The sequence below is a fragment of the Lutra lutra genome, chromosome 6 (assembly GCF_902655055.1).
Source record: "Lutra lutra chromosome 6, mLutLut1.2, whole genome shotgun sequence".
Classification (NCBI taxonomy): Eukaryota; Metazoa; Chordata; class Mammalia; order Carnivora; family Mustelidae; genus Lutra; species Lutra lutra.
In genome coordinates this window covers 68,894,516-68,918,913 of record NC_062283.1, presented here as the reverse complement: position 1 = coordinate 68,918,913, position 24,398 = coordinate 68,894,516, and the positions used below count along the sequence as shown (strand labels likewise).

The 24,398-nt window shown below is 43.6% G+C and overlaps 2 protein-coding genes across 4 annotated transcripts in view; one reads left to right on the top strand and one right to left on the bottom strand.

Moving 5' to 3' along the window:
• The window catches only part of KCTD20 (potassium channel tetramerization domain containing 20), a 33,566-nt gene extending 15,681 nt beyond the window's left edge, over positions 1-17,885 (top strand). Inside the window, exons 2-8 of one of the 3 annotated variants that reach the window (XM_047735142.1) lie at positions 2,597-2,802; positions 5,354-5,627; positions 9,150-9,252; positions 9,599-9,719; positions 11,186-11,383; positions 12,769-12,879; positions 14,215-17,885. In XM_047735142.1, coding sequence (XP_047591098.1) covers positions 2,643-2,802; positions 5,354-5,627; positions 9,150-9,252; positions 9,599-9,719; positions 11,186-11,383; positions 12,769-12,879; positions 14,215-14,507 — 1,260 coding nt within the window. In that variant the 5' untranslated portion in view covers positions 2,597-2,642 and the 3' untranslated portion in view covers positions 14,508-17,885. The other 2 variants (XM_047735143.1, XM_047735144.1) reach the window with 2 other exon arrangements.
• STK38 (serine/threonine kinase 38) overlaps positions 17,546-24,398 on the bottom strand; it is a 45,279-nt gene continuing 38,426 nt past the window's right edge. Inside the window, exons 13-14 of the mRNA XM_047735141.1 lie at positions 24,046-24,140; positions 17,546-23,563 (exon numbers count right to left, since the gene is read on the bottom strand). Of these exons, the coding sequence (XP_047591097.1) occupies positions 23,433-23,563; positions 24,046-24,140 (226 nt within the window). The 3' untranslated portion in view covers positions 17,546-23,432. The remainder of the gene's footprint in view (positions 23,564-24,045; positions 24,141-24,398) is intronic.

Genomic DNA, 24,398 nt, shown 5'->3' with positions numbered 1-24,398 from the left:
ATTTATTATAACTAGAAGTTATTTTGGATTAATACTCAAGGTGATTATGTTCTTGGGAGAAACTGGTGTGTCTGTTTTTAGGTTCAAGAAATATGTGGAGATAATTCCACTACCAAAGATTGTGTCTAAATTTTCCAAGATGGGAGATTATGAAGCTAAGTGGTCTTGCTATTCCAGGTCTGCAAAATCATGACTTAACAAAATATGAGCCTTCATGTGAGGCCTGTGGAAAAAAAATAATTTTTACTTATTATTTATAATTTATATTATAATTTTATAATATTATAAATATATAAAATATAAAAATGTAATTTTTATAATATTATAAAATGCTTACACATACTGTGTGGAAGTGAAGCTCAAGCTGCTTGCTGGATGTTAAGTTTTCTTGATGGCCATGTAGTCTGAGCTCCATTATTAATATATTTCTGACTCCTGGGGCACCTGGGTGGCTCAGTGGGTTAAGCCTCTGCCTTTAGCTCAGGTCATGATCTCAGGGTCCTGGGATCGAGCCCCACATCGGGCTCTCTGCTCAGCAGAGAGCCTGTTTCCTGCTCTCTCTCTGCCTGCCACTCTGCCTACTTGTGATCTCTCTCTCTCTCTGACAAATAAATAAATAAAATCTTTTTTAAAAAATAAAATATATATATATATTTCTGACTCCTACTCCTTTCCTGAAGCAATCTCATCAGCTACTGTTCAGTGTGCCAGGGGCAGCACGATCCTTTGGTTTCTGTCATTGTATGCTGCTATGACTTTTAGGACTGCATTTTGGCCAAAAATAGTTTTTTAGCAATAGAGACTATATTGTTTAAGTGCTTTGCTTTTTCTTTTTCCTTAGAACTGTTCTGAGGGCCACAGTTCATTTAGGGGATGGTTACAGAATTGAACCAGGTTGGCAGTGAAAATACACATTCAAAGTTGAATGAATGGCTCATCCTGCAAGGGGAGTAGTATTAGGTTTAAACAGGCTACTCCAGTGTAAAATCTTCTGGTGTCGGTTAACTTTTTTGGTTTCAAAGTTTAAGAGAGCTTCGTTCTGTCATTCTAGGATTATAGAGGAATTAATTCATAGAAGACTTTGGGAAATGTTGCATTAGGTGATTTCTTAATGTGTGCCACCAAGCATTAATCCTAGTGAAGAGCTTAGAAACCATATCTACAGGTTAAGTGAAACATTGTCATTCAGAACCAGTGAAGCTTAAAGAAACACCCCCTTTTGGTCTTTCCAATGTTGGCAATTAATAAGCTCTTTCCAGTTCCATGGATCCTTTTCTTACCCTGTTCTATAGACCTCATTTTGACATCTGAATAAAACTTGAGGGCAGTGGTGGTTTTGACTTTACCAGTTGCTAGGGATCTGTTTTAACTGCTACATGCTACATGTTACTGCCCTTAGTGACCTAATTTCTTCCTGAAATGGTGTTAGCATGCAATCCACTTGGATAAAAATCAGTGGTGATGTAAGATGATTCTTCCACTGAAATTGCAAGTAGAAATCAGTATAATAGAATAATAAGTAAGGTGAACTTCAGGAATATTTCACATAGTTGTGCATCCCCTAAGGACGGAAGGGCTGCAGGGCAGGATTACCTGGAAGAAAGGTATGAAGCTTTTCACATAGTCCCTCCCCCCGCTCCCCATTCTGCCCGATGAGCAAATGCCTAGCACAAGGAGGTAGCTCGTTATGTGTTCCTCCCATGACTGGACTGCCTGGGGGAATTAGCCTTCTAGCCAATGATGTCTTGGTGTAATTTTGAGGTTGGGGTTGGGGTTGAACATAAGGTACAGAAAGTGAAAGAACTTATAAAGAGGAACCTGGGCACTGTAAGTCAAATTTTGTTTGTTTGGTTTGTTTTTTCTTTAGTGCAGGTGATTTCTTGTTTCAACAACCATAATGCTAATGCAAGATTTGATAGTTTTCATTCCCTAGTGCTTAGTTGTTGCAGGAACATATGTGTCTTGATTATTTTTCACATATGGGCAGGTTTTCTTTAGTTGACCTGTTGGATTCTTCTCCTCTTTTGTGTCTGTGATCTAAACAACACCAAATTACTGCACTACCATTTAACTTGTAGAACTGATCATGATTGGGGCCAAAATGGTGGGTGTGATGTCTGGTTTTGGATACAGCTTAAAATTATTCTCAAATAACAAGTTGATCAACATTCTTAAATTGCTAGTGATTTGGTAGAGATCATTAAATAAGCCCAGTTCCTCCCAGTATAAAATCACAGAAATAAGTTTAAGATGTCATTTCTTCTTCAAACAAGAATGTGAGCCGTCTGAGTTCTCCAGCTCGGCTTTCATGCTTCAGAAGTCCTTGGAAGTCTGTTGGAGAGTGTTCTTTTTTTTTTTTTTTTTTTTTTTAAGATTTTATTTGTTTATTTGACAGAGAGAGATCACAAGTAGACAGAGAGGCAGGCAGAGAGAGAGAGAGAGGGAAGCAGGCTCCCTGCTGAGCAGAGAGCCCGATGCGGGACTCGATCCCAGGACCCTGAGATCATGACCTGAGCCGAAGGCAGCGGCTTAACCCACTGAGCCACCCAGGCGCCCGTGGAGAGTGTTCTAAATCCTGCACATTCCTGTCTTCCAGGCTTTTTCTCTGGCCCAGCAGACAGTTCAGGATCCAGAACTCAAGGATGAATGTTCACCGCGGCAGCGAGAGCGACAGGGCACTGCGGCAGGAGGCCAGCTGCCCAAGCGATGACCCCACAGCTGTGGCCCAGGAGAGAGAAACAAATAGCTTGGCTGCTTCTGCTCTTCAGAGTCTCACTTACCCTCTAGGGCCCAGGAGCGATGGTACGATGGTTAGATCTTGACTGAATTCCGAGGGCTTTCTGACCCGTGAGCATCCACTCCACCGGGATGGCATAAATAACCTCTCCAGCGGACTGGTTTAGTTACAGGAGGCTGACTGCCACATAACAGCCCCGCTGACTCACTCAGTCCCGCACGTCTAACTCATCGGTAATGGTCTGAGAAAGATAGTCCTGGGTCTGGAGTCACAAGACAGATTCAGAGTCTAGCTGTGCTATTTATCATCTGTAACAGTGGATGAGCTCCTTAATCTTTCCAAGCCCTGCTTTCTTAATCCGGAAAACAGGGATGTTAACATTCTTACTTCACAGGACTGGGAGACTTCGGAGTTAATGGATGTGCAGGCTCTTGATAAACTGTCCACTTCTTTTTAACTTTGAATGAAGGCAGCGGCAACACTCACAATAGCGGTTACTGTTTACTGGGTGCTCACTGGGCTAGGAACTTCACATACGTGTTTTTAGATTAAGAATGGCAGACTGTTGCCACATCTAAATCACTGCCTGTTTTGTACATTTTTAAAATGCCGCCATCACGCCTATTTGTTCACATATGGTCTTTGGCTACTTTCCAGCTACAGTGGCAGAGACTGTGACCCACAGAGCTTTCTGGCCCTTCACAGAAAATGTGCTGATCCCTGCTTAGAGTCCTCCTCCTTGTGCAGATGAGGAAAGGAGATTTCAGGAACTTACAGAACGTGCTCAGGCCCACACTGCTAGGAGGTGGGCAGCTGCCATTTGAACCCGTGTCTAGTTTCTAACCAGCCTGTGGTATTCTAATGCGTCCACTGGCAGAAGAGCAGGGCATGCCTGCCATCCTAGAGTGTGCCATTGGGGGGAGTTTGTGCACTGAGTCGCCCTTCCTGCTCACCCATGTACACTGCGTGGGACTTGAGGCGCCCTTCAGGAATCAGCCCACTAGAACTGCTTCTTTGTTGGGGGGTGAAGGGGGTAGGGAATCAAGCATCCTGAATTTATGATGTGGGTACCTACTTTCATTTTAGAACAGCATTTTGAATGTGAAAGCCCGTCTTGGTGATGTAAGCATTTCTTGCTAGAAGCTTGTCCGTGGGTGGTGTGGAAGCTTGGCTCTTGTGCAAACAACAGGGCCACACTGAAAATTTGTCCAAAGCTATAGAATGTAAACCCTCAGTTGGTGTTTGGTCTAGATTTTGGTTTCCTTTCCTTCAGAAGCAAATGGGGAAGAAATGTGAGTGCACTCTAGCTCACAATTTATTTGGTTATCTAAGGGCCTGAAATCAGGCTTCTTTCCCACAAGTGAAGAGCAGGTAATCCTGTTCATGAATTATTGTATACAGACTTAAAATTCGTGTGGGATGGAAGTCAGACACTCAGTTGTATCTTTAACCTTTTACTTTTTTCAAAAAAAGATTTTAAGAAAATGTAGAAAAGTTAATTAAGCTTGTTAAATCTAGGTGACAGGATATGCATATTGTGTTAACTTTGGTATGTTTGAAATTTTTCGTGAAAGAGACTTTTTTACATTAAAATATATTAGGAGATCTGCCAATTTAAAAGAATCCTATGATAATGCTTTCATAAAAATTTCCCCCAGTTGTCTTCTGCATTATATCCAGATTTCACATATTTGGTTTTAAGTCTTTTTTCCATGATATGGTATTAACACACTTTGAAGTGCTCTCACATACTTTAATTCAGTTGATAGAAGAATCCTTTGAGGGAGGTGAAGTGAACATGATTCTCATTTTAGAGAAATGAACAGTGTTTAGAAAATTAAATAAATTGCTTAAAGGAAATGCCTCCTTGGTGATACTAGCACAAAAACGGTTTCCATGAAGGAATCCTAACCCAAGGCCACTTGCACTGGAACCTTTCTGCTGAGGGCAAGCCCTGCCTCTTCAAAAAAATGGTCCTGGTGATGTTAGGATTCTCCAATGCATAGTGAAAATGCATTTTTATGTGAATTTCTAGGAAAGGTAATGCATTAGACAATTAGAGACTGTCATCCCTTCTGGGAAATAACATTTAGAAACATTTGGAAATTTTTAGAAGGATGTGGGAAAGGAATAGTTTCTGCACCCAGAAGTAGCAGGTTCCTTAAATAAAACACAGGAACTACGAGAGTATTATTTAGATCTAAAAGTGGAAACAGAAGTAAAAAGTGATTGCCTCTGTGAAATAAGACCGGGGGAGGGCATGGAGTCTGGCAGAACCTTGTTGGTTGTCCACAGAAATTCTCTAGTGTTTAAATTTTTTTAAGCCATGCACATAATTTACTTTAAAATTTTTAAATCACTTTTTGAAATGTGGGCATTATTGCCTTCATTCTCTCCTCCCCAACATACAAACCTGTAAAAAAGCTCAGGGGGATCCAATATGAATCTCTAGCTTATTCTTCCTTTACTTGTTCAGGGCAAGAGTTTTTTGCCTGCGAACACCTAAAAGTTTGGGGGTTTTTGTTGTTGTTGTTTTTTTTAAAGAGATGAGATTTATCTTTTCCCCCAAGGCTTTTTGCTGTCAAGTTATTTTGGTTTGTTTGTATGATCTTTTAGACCTTTCACTTGACTATGCCTCTCAGCCAGCAAATCTTCAGTTCCCTCACATAATGCCACTTCCCGAGGACATCAAAGGCTCCTGCTTCCAAAATGGGAATAAACGGAACCATGAATCCTTTATGGCTCCAGAACGATTTGGAAACAGCACTGTGGGCTTTGGCAGTAACGTTCATTCCCAGGCACCAGAGAAAGTGACACTTCTTGTAGATGGCACACGTTTTGTTGTGAATCCACAAATTTTCACTGCTCATCCGGATACCATGTTGGGAAGGTAATTGATGATAATTTCCTTCCAAATTCACTGTGTTCTCTATGAATAGAAGTACCTGCTGTTTATCTTGCACTAGATGTGAGGAAAAGAAGGCCTGCGGTTGCTTATTTTTCTACCTTCATATCTTTGTGAGACAGGGCGGGCAAGCTTGTACAAAGCTGTTTATGTGTTGATGATTTGGGGGATGTACTCTGTTTACAAAGCCAGTATAGCACAATGGGCCCCCACAGAAGGGCGTGCAATCAGGACTATGGAAAATAATCTGCTGAATATCCTTCCCTCTTCCTCTATAAACTCCCTCTAAAACAGAAGTCACACACCTCATTTCTTATCCATCTTATCCATAATAAGATGCATAATAAGTACACCCTCACAAAAGTAATCTTGCCTGAGTTCCACAGGTCAAAGACAGGATTAAGGGGAGATCTAAGTTGTGGGTTCTTTTTTTCTTTTGTCTTTTAATAAAAAATAGAAATGTGTTCCAAATGACACAATAGCAAAGCCGTTTTATGGAAAAGCCTTTTGCCTGCCATCTGTCGCCCACTGTGCTTGGCAGCGGGTGTCATGCTGTCATTTTCTGATACCTCCATCTCTATTCAAGTTTTCCAAAACTGAGTCTTTATGTCTGGCTGTTGTTTTGTGACTGCTCTCTCTTTTCGTCGTGTTCCATTCTCTGTGCTGCTTCATTGAGAACACAATCTTACCCTCCTCTCCCCATCTCCTGCCTCCAGCATTTTAGGGTTAGAGTTTAGGAAATGGAACAAGCCTAGCAAGGAGGATCACTGGCCAGAAAGTGTTCTTGGAGCCTGGGCTGGGAGTTAGGACGTGCTCCTTCTGGCCAACTACAGACCTTAACATGAGGTAGTGCAAATTGGGATAAGAGTAAAAATAATAATGTGTGTATGTATATTATACACAGACATTTGGCTTTTGAGGACTTTGATCTACTTGGAAGTAGATCTTATGTAAAGATTTAACCTCACTCAGGACTTTGGACTAATTTGAACTGATTTAGAAATCAGAATGGAGGGGCGCCTGGGTGGCTCAGGGGGTTAAAGCCTCTGCCTTCGGGTCAGGTCGTGGTCTCAGGGTTCTGGGATCGAGCCCTGCATGGGGCTCTCTGCTCAGCAGGGAGCCTGCTTCCCCCCTCTCCTCTGCGTGCCTCTCTGCCTACTTGTGATCTCTGTCTGTCAAATAAATAAAATCTTAAAAAAAAAAAAAAATCAGAATGGACCACACTCATTTGTTGAATTTTAGGCTAAATGAAATCTAGCTACTCAAATATATTTGAACATATACATACAGATTCATGATGAACCATTTTTTGCCAGAACCAAATCTGAATACTTCTCAAACCTCTGAATTAAGACTAAACTAGAACAAGCAAGCAAGCAAACAAAAAAAGACTAAACTAGAACATTAAAACATTTTCCAGATTGGCCCTACATTTTATCAGATTTGACTTCCTGTCCTCAGTCTTAGGGGTTACTACCACTGCCCACCCCACCACCACCATACACACACCCAAAAACAGTGTTCTTGCAGCACTGGCTGGCTCTTCAAAGTAGATTGCCTCTGACAGTAGTGATCATGAGAAGAAAGGCAAGCATTTTCTGTTTGATTAAGAGATTCTTTTTTTTTTTTTTTACATTTTTATTTATTGGATAGATCACAAGTAGGCAGAGAGGCAGAGAGAGAGGGGGAAGCAGGCTCCCTGCTGAAGCAGAGACCTTGATGTGGGGCTTAATCCCAGGACCCTGAGATCATGACCTGAGCTAAAGGCAGAGGCTTAATCCACTGAACCACCCAGGCACCCATGATTAACAGATTCTTAGCTGACCCTCTTTCTTTGACTCTAGGATTGTCCCATGATGAGCGAGTCTAATTCTTAATCTAGGTGGTTCTTCAGCTGAGGCTATTGGTTCTGAGAGTTACTTAGGTTTGCTCTGTCCAGAGGTTATATACAGTGTTGGTAAGCCTAGTCAGTGAGCTTAAAAAAATGTGAGCCGTTAGTCAGAAGGGGTACGGGCTGAAAGATTGCAAGTGGATTAATGTTCATCCACACCATTACCAGAAAAATAACTCTGAGCTTAGGTCTTGCTGATGAGAATTTTGGGGGGAAGGGAGCATTGCATGGCATGTTCACTATTTTGATTCATAGCTGTTTTGGTTGGACTTTAACCAGAATGTTCAGAAATGTCAGCATTCTTTGAAGACACTTTTATCAGGATGGATTTCTTATGTATGGTGTTAGTGTTTGGAAAGTATGTGATTTGGAGTCTTTTTCAGACCTTTGAAAAGCAGCCAGTTTACGGTAGAGTAAAAGAGTTTTGTTTTGTTTTGTTTTTTTAATTTATTGACAGGTCACAAGTAGGCAGAGAGGCAGGCAGGTAGAGAGAGACAGGAGGAGGCAGGCTCCCTGCTGAGCAGAGAGCCTGATGCGGGACTCGATCCCAGGACCCTGAGACCATGACCTGAGCTGAAGGCAGAGGCTTTAACCACTGAGCCACCCAGGCGCCCCGATAGAGGAAAAGAGTTTTAACACTGAAGAGCCAGCCAGGCTTCCCAGCAGGCCGAGGAAGGAAATGGCACTGAGGCACCATTGGGAACTTAAATCAAGCTGGCCGAAGAGCCTACCTGCCTGCCTGCCGTGTCCCTCACACTGGTTTCCCATTCCACAGCTCAGATGTGCAACAGGAGTGGTGGAAGTCAAGGGGCCAGTTTTACTGGAGGGGATCTGAAAGGGAGGGAGGAAGAATGGGAAAATATGAGTAAGAAAAGGCAAGATCTTCCTGTAAGAAAAGGCAAGATCTTCCTGTGCCCTCCTGACCTCTAAGTTCATGTACAGAGCAGGTTCGCCTCTCTAAACTATGCCGAACCACTAGATAAGCCTAATACCTCCCACCCCTATCTGCTTGACCCGAAGTTCCTGTCATTAGAGTTACTCCTTGGATTGAAGAAGGGTATTTTCCCCAGAGCTCCAGCATCAGAATGTACCAGGAATAGGAGGACAGTAACGTGTGCACCCACCAGGAGAGATGCATCTATCACATTAGATATTGAAAAGCAAATCTGAGAACCACTGCATGTTAAGGTAGGTTAACAAAGGAGGGAAAGGACCAGGAAGGGTCAGGAGCAGGAGAAGCACAGTCTTCCTGACCTGCCAGCATATCCATGGGCACTGGGGAGGGCAGGAGAGGCAGCCCTCACACACACCAGAGATTTTCCAAGGGCCAGCTCTGCAAATGCTGCTTTACTTCATTTGCTGTCCCGGAAGCTTACCACTGGTGATCCCTGAAGACTTGGCTGCTTCATTTCTCCTTGTTCTCAAATGCTGCAAGCAATTGCTACCACCTTTTATGTCTGGAGGGAGCTTCTTCGTAGGGGTTGGGTCTCACTGATGTGTTTTTAATTGATACTATGAGAACATGGAATGGAGTCTTCCAGAATGAGGTGAAGAAGGGAGCAGTCCTCATGGGTAAAGAATCCAGCTGTCTGACATTGTCGTCTGATGTCTTTCAGAATGTTTGGACCAGGAAGAGAGTACAATTTCACCCGGCCCAACGAGAAGGGAGAGTATGAGATTGCCGAAGGAATCAGTGCAACTGTATTTCGAACAGTGCTGGTGTGTAGGACCCTTCTTGTGGCATCGTCTTCCCCAGGGGCAGGCACAGGCAGAAGCCTTGAGAGTTCCATCAAATTGTTACTGACTTTAGGGTCTCTAGTTCCAGTTCCCGTTCCCTCTATTTTCTCTCCCTGAAGTACCTCTTGCTTGAGCTCAGTCAGCTATCAGGTTATGATTAAGCACGTCAGAGAGCCAGGAGCCACTCTGCCAGTTGACAAGTCAGCCAGAGTGGTGACAGTTCTAGTAACCTACCATTTTAACAGAACCAGGAATGGATGAGGGGTTGAAGAGGTCATTCCTCATCTTGGTTCTTTGCCTACATTTCTTCTTTTTAATCTGTTTACAGGATTATTACAAAACTGGGATCATCAATTGTCCTGATGGCATCTCTATTCCAGACCTTAGAGATACATGCGATTATCTCTGCATTAACTTTGACTTCAACACTATCCGATGTCAAGATCTGAGTAAGTACAAGAGCAGCTCTGAGCTGCATTTGAGCAGCTGAACTTTTGAGTTTGCTTGGAATCGACTGCTATTCTTTATCACTAAACAGTTTCGAGTGTGGGTTGAAAACCATTCGCAGAGGCAGAGACGTAATACTAACCTGTTCCCTCTCCTGCTTCACAGCTCTGTGAGGACGTGGAGTAAACCAAAGAGAATGTGTGGCAGGTTCCGAATCCAGCTTGTCCAGTGAGGCACTGAGTTAACTGCTTCCCCTCTCAGGGACCTTGGTGTCTCAGCTAATAAATAAGGATACTGACTCTTGGACATTAGTGAGCGGAGTCAAACAGCATAAATTGGCTGGGTTCTTCTTAGAATTCTTTTTACCATTAACTTCATGTTTACTAAGTGCTTTCTAGATGTGAACTTGCTTAAGTCTTATAGCAGTGAGCCCTGCAAGTCGGGTAATAACCACATTTAACAAATGAGAAGACTGAGAAATTAACTTGTTCAAAACTCTAAAAAGCTGGGATTAGAGCTGATTGTCTGACTACAAACACCATTCTCTTATTATCACCTAGGCTTCCTGAAATTACTTAAAAAATTATTCTTTTGAGGGGCACCTGGGTGGCTCAGTGGGTTAAAGCCTCTGCCTTCGGCTCGGGTCATGATCCCAGGGTCGTGGGATCGAGCCCCGCATCGGGCTCTCTGCTCAGCGGGGAGCCTGCTTCCTCCTCTCTCTCTGCCTGCTTCTCTGCCTGCTTGTGATCTCTGTCTGTCAAATAAATAAAATCTAAAAAAAAAAAAAAAATTATTCTTTGAGGTTCATGATACATTTCCCTGCATATTCCATGAAGTTCTCTAGACTTGTGGTCTCTCTACTGGGTCTAGCGCACACTAAGAGCAAGTCCCTTGGTGTCCTCAAACTTCAGATGATCCCTCTTCTGTGGTACCGTAACTCCATGAAATTGGGGTCCAGAGCATCTTCAGAAGAGGTACTACAAATGATGGTTCTTTCTCTTGTAGAATTAATGTGTGTGGTTTGACATTGTATAGCTAACAAAACTTCATTTGGTCAAAGTGCTCAGGGATTATTCAACATGAGGGAGGCACCTGGGTGGCTCAGTTGGTTAAGCATCTGACTTGGTTTCTGCTCAGGTCATGATCTCGGGGTTGTGGGACAGAGCCCCACGTCGGCTCCACGCTGGGCGTGGAACCTGCTTGGGATTCTTTCTCCCTTTGTCCCCCACTCCTCCCTCCCTCTTGCTAATAATAAATAAACATGAGAAAAGTTAGAGTGGTAAAATGTGCAACATATCTAACAAAATCTGCTTAATTAGCGCCTCAAAGCAAAAAACCATTTCTGCCTTTAATGGGCTACGTCTCTAGAACTTCTCAGTGATGACAGCCAGTACCTCATAGTCTTTTTCCCGCCAGTAATATCTGCACTCAGGCCGAGAGGATGCTCACCTACAGCGTCTCTCCCCAGGTGCTTTGCTGCATGAACTGTCTAACGATGGTGCTCACAAGCAGTTTGACCACTACCTCGAAGAGCTGATCTTGCCCATCATGGTGGGCTGTGCCAAGAAAGGGGAGCGAGAGTGCCACATCGTTGTGCTGACGGATGAGGATTCTGTGGACTGGGATGAAGACCACCCCCCTCCCATGGGGGAGGAATATTCCCAAAGTAGGCACAACCTGCCTGGTGTAGATGTTTTCCACAACAAACGCGCTGCCCAGAGTAGCAGCTAGATCCCGGAAGCACCGGGAATATCACTGTTGAGCTGGCGATGAGTACACTCACCTGCACGAGCAGTGTGCTTGCTGCAGGGCTAAAGTTTGTGCCGAGCCTCCGTGTACACCTTCCACTGCTGCCCCTGGTGTCCGTCGGAGATGGTGGTAATACAGAGGCCACACTGAGGCCCTTAAATGGCCCTCACTCTTCTCTCTGCTGGTTTCATTTTTAAATCCTTTGAATTGGTAACAACTCAAAGAGTACAAAAGGATGGATATATACTGAAAAGTCTTGATCCTAACCCTGCCTCACCCACCCGGTTTTCCTCCTCAGTTTTTTTTATATCCTTCAGATGTAATCAGTGCACACACATAAGCAATTACATCCACGGTTTTTCCTTTTTTCCAAATGCTTCCATATTCTACAGACTGTTCAACACCATGTCTAACATAGAAATCTTCCACGATCCTTTTAATGGCTGTATAGTATTCCACCATGTGACTGTGCTGTGACTGATTTAACTGGCTCTGTTGTTGGACTTTGAAACTATAAATTACAAATGATGCTGCAGTAAATACCTCTTAAACAGTCTTCACACATGTGTATCTCTAGAGAATAATCTTCCTAGAAATGAAATTTGTGTGCCAAAGCTTTGTTATTTCATAATTTTGATAAATGTTGCCAAATTCTCCATATTACACTTACAAAACAATATATGACAGGTTTGTTTCCCACATCCTCACCAAAACAGTGTTTTACTAAACTTCTTTGTCACACTGATAGGTAAAAAATAGCATTGCATTTATGTTTTAATTTGCATTTCTCATTTCATGATCAACACTTACCATCTTTTTAATTTCTAAAAGCCTTTTAATTTCCTTTTCTGTAACTTTATTTGTGCTTTTGCTCATTACAGAACTGATTTGTGAAGGCTCTCTATTTGTGACCACTCTATACATAGTAAGAAAATTAGCCCTTTGTAATGTGAGTTGCAGGTATTTTTTTCCAATTGACTTTTGTTTTCTTTTAGCTTAATTACAGTGGTTTTGGCTAAGCAGAGATGTATTTTTAGGTAGTTGAATGTATCAATTTTTATATTATGGCCCCTGGTTTTATGTTGTACCCAGAAAGGTCTTCTCCACCCTGAGACTAGAAGAATTTCTCATGTCGTTTCCTTCTTATGTTTGATCCATTACTTAACATTTCATCTGTGATCCAGCTGGATTTTTTTTTCCCATCAGAGTCAGGTATACCTTTCATTAGGTTGATTGTTAGCTCATCTCCCTCCTCTTTTAGAAGTCTTTACTCCATGACTAACTCAATTTTTCTTTTTCCAGTTCTTTATAGCTCCAAGCTTTATAGATTCTTCAAATACATTGAGAATCGTGATGTCGCTAAAACAGTGTTAAAGGAGCGAGGCCTGAAAAATATTCGCATTGGAATTGAAGGTAATAAATATCCCAGTTAGTGTTCGGCTTGCATGGCTCAAGAGAGTAGGCTGTATCTGTAGGCACAGCTTATGTCCTTAAAACCCGGCTTTCAGAGGACCTGGAGAATAGGCACACATGAAAACTACATTCCTACCTGTGTGAAGGATTCCTGGTTTTGTTTTTGTTTACCCTTATATTTTTCATTTTATTTCTAGTCATAAATGCTTTAAAGCAGCTGCAGGAATAAGTTCGGGTGTACTGCTTCGGGATAAAGAGCAGTGAGGGCTAAGGACACTGGGGGGTAAATGGAGCAGGACCCGTGGGCTTACCAAGTGAGTGAGCCACTCTACCAGCAGTCTTGGTGAGGATCTTTTTGGGATCGGGAAGGGTCCTTCTGAAAACTGTAGCTTTGGAGACTCAAAATTTGGATTTATTCCACTACACACCTTTGAGGAATGTCTGTGTGTATTGGTAGAATGGTTTGAAATGGTCATGAGCAGGTGGCTCCCAACCTGTGTTCTCCATGGAAGGGTCTGAGACACTGATTCTTCGAGAATGCTGAAGCCGTCCTGGTCTCCCCTCATGAGTGTTTGACTCTTTTGTTTTGCTATTCTTGCTGTCTCGGCCTTACCTACAGAACCCATCAGGTCTTCACTGTGTGTGACTTAGGTTGGAATTGCAGGTGGGAAGAGATTTTTGAGGTCTATTAAACCTCTTTCCATTGTGTCCCTCCTTTGTCACTGGAAACCCCGGGAACGGGGTGATAAGGATTATTCCATTTCCCAGAGCAGCCCATCAGACTGTCCTACCATTAGAACATTCTTCCATGTATCTAGTAGTTAACTTCCAATCTCTTCAGTCTTCCTTCTAGTTCTAGCCTCTGAAGCTACTCTAAAATTTTCCCATTTCCATGTGGTAGCCTTTCAGATATTTCAGGCAAATTCCCTGTTTTTTCTTTAAGCTACACATTACATGCTTTCTTAACCTTCTCCTACAGTGTGCTCTCTAAGCACTAGAGTTAGAGACTGGACTTCACCATGGCCTAGTAGGATTTCTCTTCTTTGGCACTGGTGCCAGTAAGTACAGGCTTCTGAAATCACTAAGAGGCTGTTCTTGCCCTGCCATTAGAGGAGATAGAATTTTTGTTACTTCCCTTCCAGGAACAAGACCTACTAATCTGGATGGGTGGGAAGTGAGCATGTAGGATGTTGTTGGGAGTGGCAGGGCATGGTCAGAAGTCATTTCCCCAGCCTTTGAATTTGGGAGGAAATTAATGTGGTCAGAGAAGAGGAAACGTGGAATCTAGAGTGGGTAACTTCCCAGAGTCATAAGAATGGCCTTCTTCTGTTTCAGGTTATCCTACCTGCAAAGAAAAAATTAAGAGAAGGCCCGGTGGCCGCTCTGAAGTAATCTATAACTATGTGCAGCGCCCCTTTATCCAGATGTCCTGGGAAAAGGAAGAAGGGAAGAGTCGCCATGTGGATTTCCAGTGTGTCCGAAGCAAATCCCTCACTAATCTGGTAGCTGCTGGAGAAGATGTCTTAGAGGACCAGGAGATATTAATGCACCACCCACCTCAAGTGGATGAACTTGACCGGCTAAATGCCCCACTTTCTCAGATGGCATCTAGCGACTTTCAGGATTAGGGCCAGCTGTGGACTGTGCCTCTCCGGAGCCCTTCTCTGTCTGGGATGCCCACAGCCAGTCCTTCCCGTGGTTTGTCTCCCCCTGAGTGTCAGGAGCCCTGCTTCTCCATCCTTTCCCTTTCTCCCACAATTAGCGTGTGTCCTTGTCATTACTGAAAAGTCTGTGCCTCCAGCAAGGGATAAAAAAGCACTGGTAAATAAGCTACCGGCTTTGCAGCAGCCCTGGTAACTTGAAAGGTTTGGGTCTGGTGCCATTGACGGAGTCTTTGCACAACTGCAAAAAAGCAGGAAAGGAAGTCAAGGCTCCTGTTGCCTCATATTCATCAAAGCTGTCCTCTCATCCTTTATACCTCGTTCTTGGCTTGTTTGTCTTATACCAGGCAAGTTGCCTAGCAGCAAAGGGACCAAACCTTAAAAAGAGACAAACTGTAGCTTCCATAAGCAGGCGGTAATAGGATTCTCATTAGGGGTCCGTGAAGATGCCATTCCTGGTGGCCTCTGTGCCCAGACCTGCATCTGGGAAGAACTAGGCTCTCATCTGAAACGTTCAAAAGGAGATTTCTTAGGAGTTTAAATTAAGTTTTCTTTTTCATTAATGCAATGAATAGTTCAAAACCACACAGCTTCTTTGACAGAAGTCTAGTAATAGTGTAACAATGTTTATGAAACCTTTTTACGTTCAAGGTTTGAGTCTAAAGAAATTATTTGGAATGATCATTTGGAATGAAATTCACAACTCAAGTAGAAGAACCTGTTCAGATTAGGCCACTTTGATTATCATGGCTTGGAATGTGGTGTGAAGCCACAGGTCTTCTCCCTAAGCAGCACATTGCTGTGAGTGTGGCTGGGAAACTTTCCTTAGATGATATGACTGAAAGGCTTGCAAGAGATGGGCAGAAATTTCTCACAAGCGCTCTGTTTCTCCATAGACTTGTAAAAGCTCCAGGGAAGAGGGCATTTGGGGTGAAGCTGGGTAGGGAAACATCACTTGCCCAACCCTTGTCCCAGTACAGGATTTTTCTTTGTATTTCTTTGTATATTCTTTACATACTGTGAGATTTTTTTTGGATCAGGATATTTGTCCTTGAAGTAGCCTATCACACTGCTCACACTGGGTTAGAAAACCATACTACTGTCATCCCCAAAGGACAGATGAATTGAAGGGGTATTAGGCCTAGTAATTTTGTTTGATCTGTTGGCTCCGTTAATAATGCATGGTGTGTGACAACCCAGACCATTCCTCCCAGTACTGAACCATTTTCCCTTGTGTCCTCATGGCTATTAACAGCAGAGCTAAATTTAGAGTCTAGAGTCAGATGTTAAGTGTCTAGGGATAATGTCCCATTTTATGGTAAAGGTTGGCCTTCTAATCACCTACCCAGAGCCTTTACTCATCACAGATTTCAAAAAGGTACATAGATTCCTTTAAGTTCTTTAAGATAACGTGACTAGTTTTCTTAAATTCCATTCCCATAAGATACCATAGGGCAAGTTGGGGGATTCCATTTTGACTGCCCTAGTTGTACTCCTCCAAAGGTAAAGTCAGATGGATGTCGAAAGCTGCTCTTTCCAGGCTTGAAGAACAAGAATGTTCGTAAGAAGTGTGTTTTCTGTGCATGTGACCACAATCACAGTGGAGATCAATGCTCCATTTGTTATTCAGAAAATAGTAGTAGTAAGGGGTTAAACTGAGCCATCTCCCACCCAGAGTTCTGACTACCACTAGCATCTAGTTTGTAAGGCTGATGGTAAGGGTTAAAGTTTAGGGTGAGGGTTTTTTGTAGCCAGAGGGTAATTTTATGTCTGTGAAACTCCTTGACTCCTGTTTGAGGTCAGGTTTGTCTTTGACCATGCCAGTATTTCATTCTTCCCCACTGATAGGTGTCTAGCCCAGATAATCATTTAATGGTGCTTCCTTTCTGCTTCTCAGTTGACTTCCTTCCATGCCACCACAAAGGAAATTTGAATGAACTGTGTTAGTCTAGCAAGTGTAACTTCTGTTCTCCAGCTTCTCTATTAACATTCAAGTGTGAACATGCCGCAGCTAACACTCTAAAACCAGTTAGTCCTTGCTTAGGTAAAAAGCCAGTTATGAAAGTATGGCGTGTACTTTGCACTCTGTTCTATGTAAGTGATTAATTTCCTCAGGCTTTCAAAAAATAGGTCTCCCTCTCTCCCTCCACCACCCAAAGTGGGTTAATGTGCTTTTGGCCCCAACCCATGGGGTGAACGGGAAATCTATACAGGTAAACCTGCCAGTGCCACTAGATGGTGGTGATGAAGGGAAAAGTGGGGCCCACGGGTCCCTTCTGGTGAAGAGGGAGGTCTCTTTTGCACCCACCACCCTCCCGGCTTGCAGCCCAGCATCACTGATGTAGTAGCTCCCCTTAGCCATAGCTGCTCTGTTCCTGGGGCCAAGACAGTCCATGATGGCAGGACCGCTCAGTCCCCACAGGGACAAGGGCTGGGGTGCAGTTATTCCCTTCAGGGTCCATTACTGGCCAGCTGGGCAAGAGCTATTTCTAATAAAGGTGGAACTCAGGTTTGCTGGGTCTTTTGTTTGTTTTTCTTCTAAGTGCCTAAATAAGTAAGCCAGGCTGTGTATACTGAACCATCTTCATAAGATGGTTTTGCTCAGACTGTCTTACTCAGAGGTAGCTCAGCAAGCCAAGAGGAACCTGAATTTGAGATTTAGAAGGCATCATTATCATGTATCATTGATTGGGAAACATTTGGCATTGAGCTGGAGAGTGGGCAGAGTGTTAACGTGTGTCTGGTGAGATGATCATGGTTTCTCCAAAGTGGAGGAAGAATATTGAAAAGATGACAGCAAAAATGGTAAGGAAGCTAGAAAGTACATTTACTGTGTAATACATAATAGCAAATATTATTTTATGCTAAATTCCAAGAAACCAGTATGTCATCTAATGTATACAGGTCTATGAAAATACTGTGGAATAAGCCCAGGAAGGAAGGATATATTTTCAGAAAACAATTGGCACAGGCTTTAAGTCAAATTGTCAAAGTGTGATATGGAGTCTTTTAAATCAAGTTTCAATAGAAAGTTAAGAATCGAAGGGTTTTAGTAATTTATTCAATGCCACTTCTTGCCATTGTTTTGAAATTGTTAAAACGGGCATACGAGTTCAGAAAGCATACCTGCTGCCTTCACTGGGGGACATGGAGCCACATTCGTGCTCTGGGTGGGATCACTTCTGCAGGAGAACATTACATATTCTCTTAAATTTAGGCAAAATGCTTGTAGATTTTGCCTCTTTACTTTGTATTTCCTTTTTTAAATTGCACTTGTTCACCTACAGTGTTTACAAAATCCTTTATGTGGGATGCTTTTTCTATAATAAAATATTATCATTTGTGTCCATGTTGTTTTTTTAGCAGAAAATAAAGCCAAAAGTCAGGATGTTCAAAGGGACCCAAAGCAGCAGCATCTTGACTGCCCAGAACAGAACCTCTTTTCCTATGGGGCCACAGGGTCACTTTGAGCCAGGGCATGCCTTTCCCATTCTACTGTCTATAACTCACAGTTCCAGAACCCTAATAGTCTGCCTTCTTGAGTTCCTGGCTAATTTATATTCAAGACCTCCTGAATTCTCAAATCCAACCAAGTAGGACCCCCACAAAGCCAAGTATAAATCTGGAATGTAAGAGGACTCATAGACTTTTATGTTCTGGTTTCAAACAAGCCAGGAGCCATGGCAGGAATGAAAGGCAGTTCCCTTGGAAACATTGCTGTAAAGCTTCTGGCCCCTCCTTTGATCTGATTTGGCCCAACTCTAGTCAGGTGCCTCTGGAGTTCCTCAGCTCACTTAGCCTGGGAGCTTATTGGTTTACCAGCAGAGGTTAAGGACATGCTCTGAAGACACGACGTGCTCAGTATATTCTTATGTGCCAAGCAGTGCACGACCACAGGGACACAATGACCAGAACATAGTTCCTCTCCTAGGGGTTCTTATACTTGCGGGGAAAACAGATCTATGAATAGTCCAGGTCACTCAGGAAACGCAAAATGATAGAGCAGCCAGTTTTTACCATGAGAGTTCACAAGAGAATTCTAGAAGTGATACAGGAACCAAGTCATGAAGAATGAATACTGGTTGTCTTGGATCCACGAACATGCAGGAAGGAGGTATTTCAGACCAATTAACTATGAGCAAAGATGCAAAGGTGAAATGATCAGGGAAGATGGGGTGATGGGGTGATGCAGAGATGAAGCCAGAGTGAGGAACGACCCTTCTACCTCAAAGGTGTTTGTTCTCATTTATATAAACCACTGGGAGCCTGAAAGGGTTTTATGCAGGAGAATGACATGATCAAACCTGAAACTTGAATTTCTTTGGCAGCAGGGAGGGCAGTGGACTTGAAAGGGGAAGGACCAGGGACAAAGAGTTCAGCTAAGGGGTCACTGCAGTAGATGTAGCAAGAAACGAAAGCACTGGTGGAACGGATGGCCATGCCCCAGAGTTGTGCCTGTTTACGACAGGAGCTGTATAAGACGTTTCCAGCTGGACAGCTGAGTAGACGGAGTCAAAAAGGCAACTGGACGCAAGAGGAGCTTCATTTGGAGTAGTGTTAGTTTGAGCCTGAACAAGGCCTTCCAGATGGTGATGTCTAAGGGCTCTTGGCTATATGGGATCTAGAGTTCTGGGGATGGAGCTGCGAAGCTGGTCACTTTGATGACCTCACCACAAAAAATGGGAGCTGAAGCCACAGTGTTGGGGAGATCACTGAGATCACAGGAGTAAAAAGAGGGCAAAGGCATTGCTTGGATGATTACTAGCATTTAAGTGGTGGCGAGGGAAAGAAGTTGGGTAAGAACAGAGTTTTTTGCGTGTTTTTTGAAGTTAAGAATATGCGTGCAACAGGTTGATCAAGTAAGATGAGGGCTGAAAGGGCGCCTGGGTGACTCAGTCGGCTAAGCAAGATGCCTTTGGCTCAGGTCCTGATCCCAGGGTCACAGGATCAAACCCCACAGTGGGGAATCCCTGCTCAGCGGGAAGCCTGCTTCTGCCTCTGCCTCTGCCCCTCTTCCCCCTGCTCTCCTCTCTCAAATAAATAAAATCTAAAAAAACAAAAACCCACAATGAGGGCTGAAGGGAAGCCAATGGCTATGGCAGTCAGGACATGCATAACCAGAGGAATGACTATGAAAATGAATAGTATGCTTTATACCTGGGATAATGAAAACATGTTTTCACATTAAGGACAGAAATTAGATGAGGTGAAGTGGAAGAGGGAAATGAAGTAACAAAGATCCCAGAATGTTCCTTCCAAAGTAACAACTTCACGCCTCTGCCGTAGCACAAGACCAAACCTACTGGCCTCCAAAATCCTGGGCTGTATCACCTCTACAAGTCACCGCAACTAAAAAACTTCTGGAAGCTTCCCTCAGCTTCCCTAACAACTCTAGGTCAGCTTCACAGTACTGCTACACCGTAGTACTGCGTGCTGTTAAGCCACTTGGTGGGAATTCTCCAACTGCTCTGCAGTTCAGGACCATGATAGGCTCCCCAGTGCCTCCCAGATTGCCCAGCACTGTGCTCTATACATGATGGATGCTTCAATATGATTTGGGCTGAAAGTATGCCTGAAAATGCATCATGGCAGTTGTTTTTAGGTCAGTGTTGGCTTTCACAGGTCATTCCAGGGAAATGTAAACTACCTTGCAAAGGAAACTACCATTCACTGAATCCTTTGAGTTCAAGAAAAAATACCATTTGAGGCTACATGCAGAGGCCCAGGAGAGACAAACAGGAGAGAGTGAAACCCGAATATGCCTTCCATATAAGCTATTCAGAGAGAAAGCATTAGCAGTTGATGGCAGAGAACTCCTATTATGCCATACAGATGAGCTTGGAACCTGCGACCTGCTATTCAAAGCCTGAATATTAATCCCAAAGGAACTCATCCATAGCTTACTTTTGGAAAGTAATTCTAAAAAGAAACAGGTACTGGGGGGCAGCTGGCTGGCTCAGTTGGTATAGAGTGTGATGCTTGATCTCAGGGTCAGGAGTTCAAGCCCAATGTTGGGTGTGGAACCTACTTTGAAAACCCTAAAAAAGAAAAACAGGTACTGAAGAAAATCCTGATGCACCCCTGAATGAAGAGGAGACTGGGTGACATCAGTATGCAGTTTCACTTCTGTGGGCAGTATGGTTCGAGTCCTTTTTCCTAACCCCCTCTTAAGAGAGTAGGAAGCAGAACTATCTGCGAGGAGGACCAATACCAAACCAATGGTTTCCAACATATTTCTTGAAATCCGTAAGTTTTGCAAAGACAACATACATTCTGGCTGCGTTCAACTTCCTCCTGCCCGCACTTCAGACCCTGGACAGCCTTCGCTCTTCTTGCCTCTTTCTGAGGCTCCTCTCCCTAACCCAGAGAAGGGCCTAATGAGGGGACCCCACAGGACTCCTGCTCTGGTGGACCCAGAGGGCTCGGCAGAAGTCCCATCCTGAGAGCCTGTGAGGGTCCTGGTCAACCCCGGGCTGGGTAAACAGCTGTACGAATGTCCATAAGTCCACCACTTGTCAGCAGGTGCCCCCTTAGCCCTGCTGCAGGGGGAGAGCCCACTGTCCCGCAAGCCTGAGCCGGGTGAGAAGAACACATGCAGCCAACAGAAGATGGGTCTTTTCGTACAAACCAACTCAGAAGACTCCTCAGGGAAAAAACCAGGCCCCAGCCTCCCTGAGACAGAAAAGCATGTTGCCTAAACATGGTGATGAAGTGTTCCAAAGATACACAAACGGGTTCAAAGAAGCCACCAGCAATCTGGTCCCTTTCAGTTACAAGCCACATTTGCTTTATTTTTTTTTTCCTTTAAGATTTTATCTATTTGAGAGAGAGCACAAGCGGGATGGGGACGGCAGAGGGAGAGGGAGAAGCAGGCTCCCCGCTGAGCAGAGAGCCCAATGTGGGCCTCGATCCCAGGACCCTGAGATCATGACCTGAGCTGAAGGCAGACGCTTAACCGACTGAGCCACCCAGGCGCCCCCACATTTGCTTTAAAACACATCATAGTCACACTGTTTTCACACTGTTTATTCAGAAGTCTAAAATGTGGGCATTTTCCCCTAAAACAAATCATCCCCTGCCACTCCCCACGCACAGTCTATCACCACTCCTGTGAACTTTTCTCTACCGTGCTTACCACACATACTTGCAAAACACCTGGGGGTCAAAACCTCAACTATTTGGTAATACAACAGAACTACAAAGTGACACAAAAGAATCTCATTTACTTCCTTTTCACTAGCAGACCATGAATGAAAGATTAAGGGGCAAACATTACCTTCATCCAAAGTTAATACTTCCCTAATATTCTCTTTTTTCTTCCTCTAAGACATTAAAACCCAAAGCAGTTTCATTTACTACTGTAACTCTGATACCCCATTTTTCATTTCTGAATGGCTCAGCCAGGACATACTTTCAAGTTGATCTTATCCTCAAGACTAGCAGAAAGCGGCCTCCCAGCTACAGCTTGGCCATGACGCTTTGCAACAGGCAAAATCACCACACAGGTGCAAATGATGCTTTCAGAGTTATCAACAATTTTAAAATAATGCATTAATATGGAGCCTCCACATTTTTCTGATGCAGCAAAATTCCTCCAAAGGTGGTGGCATCTGTGAAAGAAAAGGCACTTTGTGCTAAAATTCCGAGGGTCTCTCTTGAGAATGCCACAGCAGAGGCCTGGTCAGCCCAGGCTGTAGGCTACCCTTTAGGGTAGAGAGGAGCATCCCCCAGGAAGGCATCTGCAAAGGAAATATCTGTAATCATGATTCCAAGGCAAAATGGTTACTTAAATTGGAGAGGACAAATACAAAGACCAAGAGAAGACAAAGCACAGTTGCACCAAGGACTGGGGAGTGAACTTTACAGGGATTGGTAGGCTGGCTCTGCACTTTCTATTGGGCTGGTTCCTTCGCTTCCAAGGAGGCTCTGGAGACCGAGCAGGAGCAGCACCTTAGCCAAGAGAGTTCCAGGCCTGCTGCCTCAGCCTGGACTCTCCCCGCTGTGTTCCTAGGACCAGAGTGAGTTCCTGCTGGCAGCACCTGTGGCTACTGCTGGTCCACGACAACATCCGTCTGAGGGATTTTCTGATCCAGCCATGAAGAGATGGGAAGGGTTTGCCACATGATCTGGCAGTCCTTGGCAAAGCCCAGTGGCTCAGGTCTTCTGAGATCGACAATGGATCACACTAGTATCCCCCATCAACACTCAGAAAAGCAGCACGAGTGTTTTAGACGGGCAGGAGGAGAGAAATCGATGCATTGAGGGTCTTTATCCTAGTACCATAAATAAAGTGCACCATGAATGGAGGCTAACAGGAGCCACTCGCCCCAGGCCGAGGTACAGGGAGAAACCACCATCACCACCCACTCAGAGGATGGTGGATCATTTCCTTCAGCCAGAATGCTGGCTACTGAGGCTTTTGTTATTGCTTTATTTCCTTAGAACTATGGAACTTTTAGCTGTAAAGGAAAAAGAAATACTTGGTGGGCTTGGCAGAAAGCACGTCTGTCATAAAATCACAGAAATTGGCTGACAGTCAATAAGTCTATGTTACAATCTCAGTAATGTTTGATGATGGCTGTTGTTTCTTCTTCATTCTGATGAACTTAGGAAAAAAAGTTTTTCAAAACCTCTATCAAATTGGCTCAGGAGGCTTCTAGAGAAGCAGTACAGCTGTTATGGCTGATGTGGTAGAAATGGTTGTCTCTGTTCTACAGGTTTCCAGTGTATTATGGAAGAGAATTCACTTACTGTCACATTCAGGAGAGTTTACCATGACACACTGGGGGGTTCCATAAACTTCTTGGAAACTCTTTCAAAAGAGTGTGTGAGAGGAAAACCGTGATGATATACCAATAACTCTGCTCCACTGAGAATTCTGTTTCAAGGATACTATTTGGCTGCTTTCATGTAGGAAGGTATTGCCCCCCGAGCCGTCAGGCCCTCAAAGCGCTTGTATGTGTAATTAATGAAGACCCAGTCTTTGTTCTTGTAGTCAGTCTCAGGGTGATTACTGGTAGCCACTGGGAAAGAAACAGATGTGAGAGTTGTTTCACTGTCTTATCCCGAGGGACTACTCAGTACTGAGGATATGACATTGGGAAGAAGGGAACCACAGTTTCTACTTGGGAAAAATTGTTTTTCAATCTGTGAATCTTCTACGTTTGCTTATCTATATTCTTTGAACCTCCTATTTTTCACAAATATTTTTAAAGTATTACTTCCCCATTTCTGTCACTTCAGGTTACCTAACCTTTAATTTAATAAATAAAAACAAAAGAAAAAAACCTTATGATTTCCCCACCCCGTCCAGCAGCTGAGCATGGGAGTCTGTATTCATTCTCTGTTGAATAGGGTGCCACTGCTCCCCAGCACCAGCACTAGAAAACACTTAAAAAGAACTTGAAGAACTAAGATTCCTCTGGCTGACCTATAAACACAACCCCCAGACTGAGGGGCAATAATGTGCTTATAATGCAGCAGGAGGCACTATTGGTGATGTTACCTGTTGGCTTAAGAATGTCAGATTCTGGAAACTCATCGAAGTTTGAGGTATCATCAATGCTTTTGATCTCAATAGATATTGCAGCAGGCCTCTCTCTGCCAAGAACAGACATGATTACTATGGTTAGTAACCATGTGGATCACAGCTAATTAAGTCTTTCTCCACAGAGCCCCCTGGCCTGACATGGGGAGAATATCCACTGGCAGGCAGCAGCTATCTTCTCTGAAAAGCTTCTGACACTGAGCAACCATGCCACCTGGCCACATCCAGACAAAATGAGAAAATAGAACTAACAATGATCTATAGCTGGAAAGAAAGACAAAAATCATGAGAAAAATTAAAATCCGAAGTTA